Source organism: Triticum dicoccoides, chromosome 1B (genome assembly GCF_002162155.2).
Source record: "Triticum dicoccoides isolate Atlit2015 ecotype Zavitan chromosome 1B, WEW_v2.0, whole genome shotgun sequence".
Lineage (NCBI taxonomy): Eukaryota > Viridiplantae > Streptophyta > Magnoliopsida > Poales > Poaceae > Triticum > Triticum dicoccoides.
Window position 1 is genome coordinate 503,753,065 of NC_041381.1, and position 3,739 is coordinate 503,756,803.

General features: G+C 47.1%; 1 protein-coding gene across 1 annotated transcript; it reads left to right on the forward strand.

Annotated features, from left to right (window-relative positions):
* Positions 1-1,556: 1,556 nt before the first annotated feature.
* LOC119307405 lies at positions 1,557-2,280 on the forward strand. The gene is made up of 2 exons (XM_037583484.1): positions 1,557-1,717; positions 1,850-2,280. The coding sequence occupies exons 1-2, from the start codon at positions 1,642-1,644 to the stop codon at positions 2,044-2,046; spliced, it is 273 nt and encodes a 90-aa protein (XP_037439381.1). The 5' UTR covers positions 1,557-1,641; the 3' UTR covers positions 2,047-2,280.
* Positions 2,281-3,739: the final 1,459 nt, after the last annotated feature.

Here is a 3,739-nt window from a genome sequence, read left to right on the forward strand (position 1 = left end):
TCCTAATAACCCTAGCGTCACCGAACCTTAAGTGTGTAGACCCTACGGGTTCGGGAGACATGCAGACATGACCGAGACGGCTCTCCGGTCAATAACCAACAGCGGGATCTGGATACCCATGTTGGCTCCCACATACTCGTCAATGATCTCATCGGATGAACCACGATGTCGAGGATTCAAACAACCCCGTATACTATTCCCTTTGTCAGACGGTATGTTACTTGCCCGAGATACGATCGTTGGTATCCCAATACCTCGTTCAATCTCGTTGCCGGCAAGTCACTTTACTCGTACCGTAATGCATGATCCCGTGACCAGACACCTGGTCACTTTGAGCTCATTATGATGATGCACTACCGAGTGGGCCCAGTGATACCTCTCCGTAATACGGAGTGACAAATCCCAGTCTCGATCCGTGTCAACCCAACAGACACTTTCGGAGATACATGTAGTGCACCTTTATAGTCACCCAGTTACGTTGTGACGTTTGGTACACCCAAAGCACTCCTACGGTATCCGGGAGTTACACGATCTCATGGTTTAAGGAAAAGATACTTGACACTGGAAAAGCTCTAGCAAAACGAACTACACGATCTTGTGATATGCTTAGGATTGGGTCTTGTCCATCACATCATTCTCCTAATGATGTGATCCCGTTGTCAACAACATCCAATGTCTATAGTCAGGAAACCATGACTATCCGTTGACCAACGAGCTAGTCAACTAGAGGCTTTCTAGGGACGTATTGTGGTCTATGTATTCACACGTGTATTACGATTTCCGGATAATACAATTATAGCATGAATAAAAGACAAGTATCATGAACAAGGAAATATAATAATAATCCTTTTATTATTGCCTCTAGGGCATATTTCCAACAAGCGTTGCAAGCGGAGCTCGCGGTTTCCGATCGATTGCAAGCCAGCTGATAGGGAAGCCAAGCTAGCTAGCTCGTGTTTGTGCATCAAGCTAGCTCGCGTGTGGTGGCCGGGATTTCAACGATCCAACAATTGGGGACCTAATTGCGTTTTTGTTTTGGTCAGATGGATTTATCTGTAAATATTAGGGACCTGTTTGTTGTAGATATATTTGTGATGCTTTATTTTTTTAGTGCGTCTGCTGGACCGTTGCGCGCCGTCCGCTACGCGCTATATTTTTGTGCGTCTGCTGGACTGAATCTGCCATGGCGCGCTAAAATTACTAAAATGGCGTTGTAAAATTATTTTAGCGTGTTGCTTTTTTGGGCGTCTGTTGAAGATGCTCTAACACCATGCAAGAGATAGTAAGAACAAAGCTCTGTCCTCGCAGATTTCTGTGGTCGAAAGCCACAGAACCACAATCAAAATATTTCAAGAAAATTTAAGTCAGTCTTGGATTTGTCCTACAAGTGTAATAATTGCCCTGTGCGGATATGCCATGTGGAACACAAATGTGTGCAGTGGTGCCCCCATGTGTCTCAAACTTTATCATCCCGCTCATGATGGCATGCATGCATGCAAAGCAGATTGCCAAGTAAGGTGCCAAATCTGCACCTATAAATAGAGGTGCTACGAGCTCTGGCGAACAACAACTACAACATAGCTTTACACACAACCATAAGACAGAAGTGAGAGAGCTTTGCGGCAAACCATAGAAGCAACCATGAAGAACACCAAGCTCGTGGCGATCCTTGTCCTCCAGGCCATCATGGTCATGGGAATCCTCGCACACGTGAATGGTTGGTGGTTATTCATGCTTGTTTATTCTATTTGTTTCCCTGACAGATTGAATGCCCTTCTGTGATTACATCGAGTCTTATTATATCTTATGTGATTAACTAATTGTGATGTCATGCCATGCATGTGTGCAGCCGATTACTTCCCGAAGTGCTGCAACAACTGCAGGTCCTTCTCGGGGGTCGACGTCTGCGACGACGCACACCCCCAGTGCCCCAAGGGCTGCTCGGCCTGCCGCGTGGTGACGCCGAGCCCTCACAAGACGTTCCGGTGCGCCGACATGAAGAGCACCGTCGACGGCACCTGCGGCGGGCCATGCAAGAAGCACTGATCCGTTCAGGGCTTCAGGCTCAGACGTGGTGTGCCGTCTAAAATAAAGCTCAGATGATGAGCCAGCTTGTCACAGTGTTTGTGCGTGCCTGTGGCTCCACCTTGCATACCGACAATACATACGCTGTTGTCGGTCGTCGTTCTTCGTTTTAATTTCTTCTTCAAGAGTTGTCTGTTGTTGCTCGCCTCTCAGGTGCCTGTTGTATCATCCGCGAATAAAAACGTGTGTTGGTTGTGTGTCTCAGCTTAAAATGCCTTTGGTCATGTCACGCCATTTTCTTAGGGACATGGCTTTAATATCTTTCTACTTGTCTGCACTGTAGAGAACTCTTATTGTCCTACTATTCTCTCTCCCAAAATTCGAAATTTTTGGCTGCCAAATTGTCTGTAACATTCAGAGTGCTCAGACTATTGGTAGATCTACCCTCTTGGTCCCAATGCATACATATATGTGCCAAATAATAAATTTATTGTGTCTACTTTAAGTCTATATATAAGGAAATGCGTAAAGAAATACAGAACGTAATTGTTCACGTGTGTCGCCCTTGAGAAGGTATGAGAATCATCCCCACCACCCCTGCCCCTAGCCCCAGGTCTCTCGCTCGTTCCATTGGCGGCAACAATCCATTGCAAACTCGATGTCGGGAGGTAGGCTGGATGCCGGCTGCTTATAGATCCAAATGAGTAAGAGCATCTACAGTCGGGCGTCTCAAACCCTTCTCAAACGCCCGGACGACCTTCGCAAACTGGCTTCAAACACTGACCGGCACCCTCATATCCAATCCAAAAATGTGGCGGATATGGGGGCGTCTTGGCACGCCCGGGACAGCCCGCCACATCGGACCCGGCCGACGTTGGCCCACCCGATCGCACATATATTCGTCCTCATCCGTTCGCCGGAGCAAATTCTAGCCACTTCACTCCACTCCCCAATGGTCTTGCCGGATTTACTGAGTCCGGCTGTAGATGCTCTAATGAGAGGCCAGGGTGCTCACCAATGCAACTTACTCCTTTACTTTGGTAAATATCATCAATTAAATATATCGTGTGATGTAGACATGTAGTTAATATGGATGCAAGCCATTTTCTTCTTGGAAGACACTGCAACGATCCGTGGAGTGTTTTTACCTTGCATTTTACATGTTACAGAGTGCCTATTCTTTGCGGCAGAAATTTACCATGGCTCGATGGTGTCTGCACTTGTTGCCAGCCACCTGTGCCTTCTATAGCCGTAGTACGTACTCCGTACAAGTTTTGCATGTGGTACTGGGCTCGTCATCATGGCTTGATGCAATCTCAAGCTCACGTGGAAGTAGTGGCCGCCTGGCCGGCCATGCGACATTTTCCCTTTCTTTAGCAAAGGCTATGCGACATTGACTGGCTCAGTGATGCCGTTTCTATCATGCAAGGGGCAACTTCTTCTATCACACAAGGGCCAAGTTCTGTGCGTACAAATAGAACGTGAAAGCTGTGTGTTTACAACTGCAGTAATTTGCGCCCGTGCAATCTGCACTGCAGTACGCGACGGCAGGTCCTGAAGCTCCCACGCGAGTAGTATGTTTTTTCTCGCTGGTGAACACTTTTACCAATTGAAGACCTGTTCTGGTTTAAGAAGAACATGGAAGATCGTTTGATTTGCTGCAAAGGGAGTCGTATGCCTATTTTTCTTGTCGGTGACCTGGCTTTAGTAAGGT

What these genes read in the sequence shown, in the direction of transcription:
- LOC119307405 (XM_037583484.1), top strand. Translation starts at nt 1,642, where the DNA reads ATGAAGAACACCAAGCTCGTGGCGATCCTTGTCCTCCAGGCCATCATG. An exon ending in AATCCTCGCACACGTGAATG is followed by an intron (nt 1,718 to 1,849) that starts GTTGGTGGTTAT and finishes GCATGTGTGCAG; the next exon opens with CCGATTACTTCCCGAAGTGC.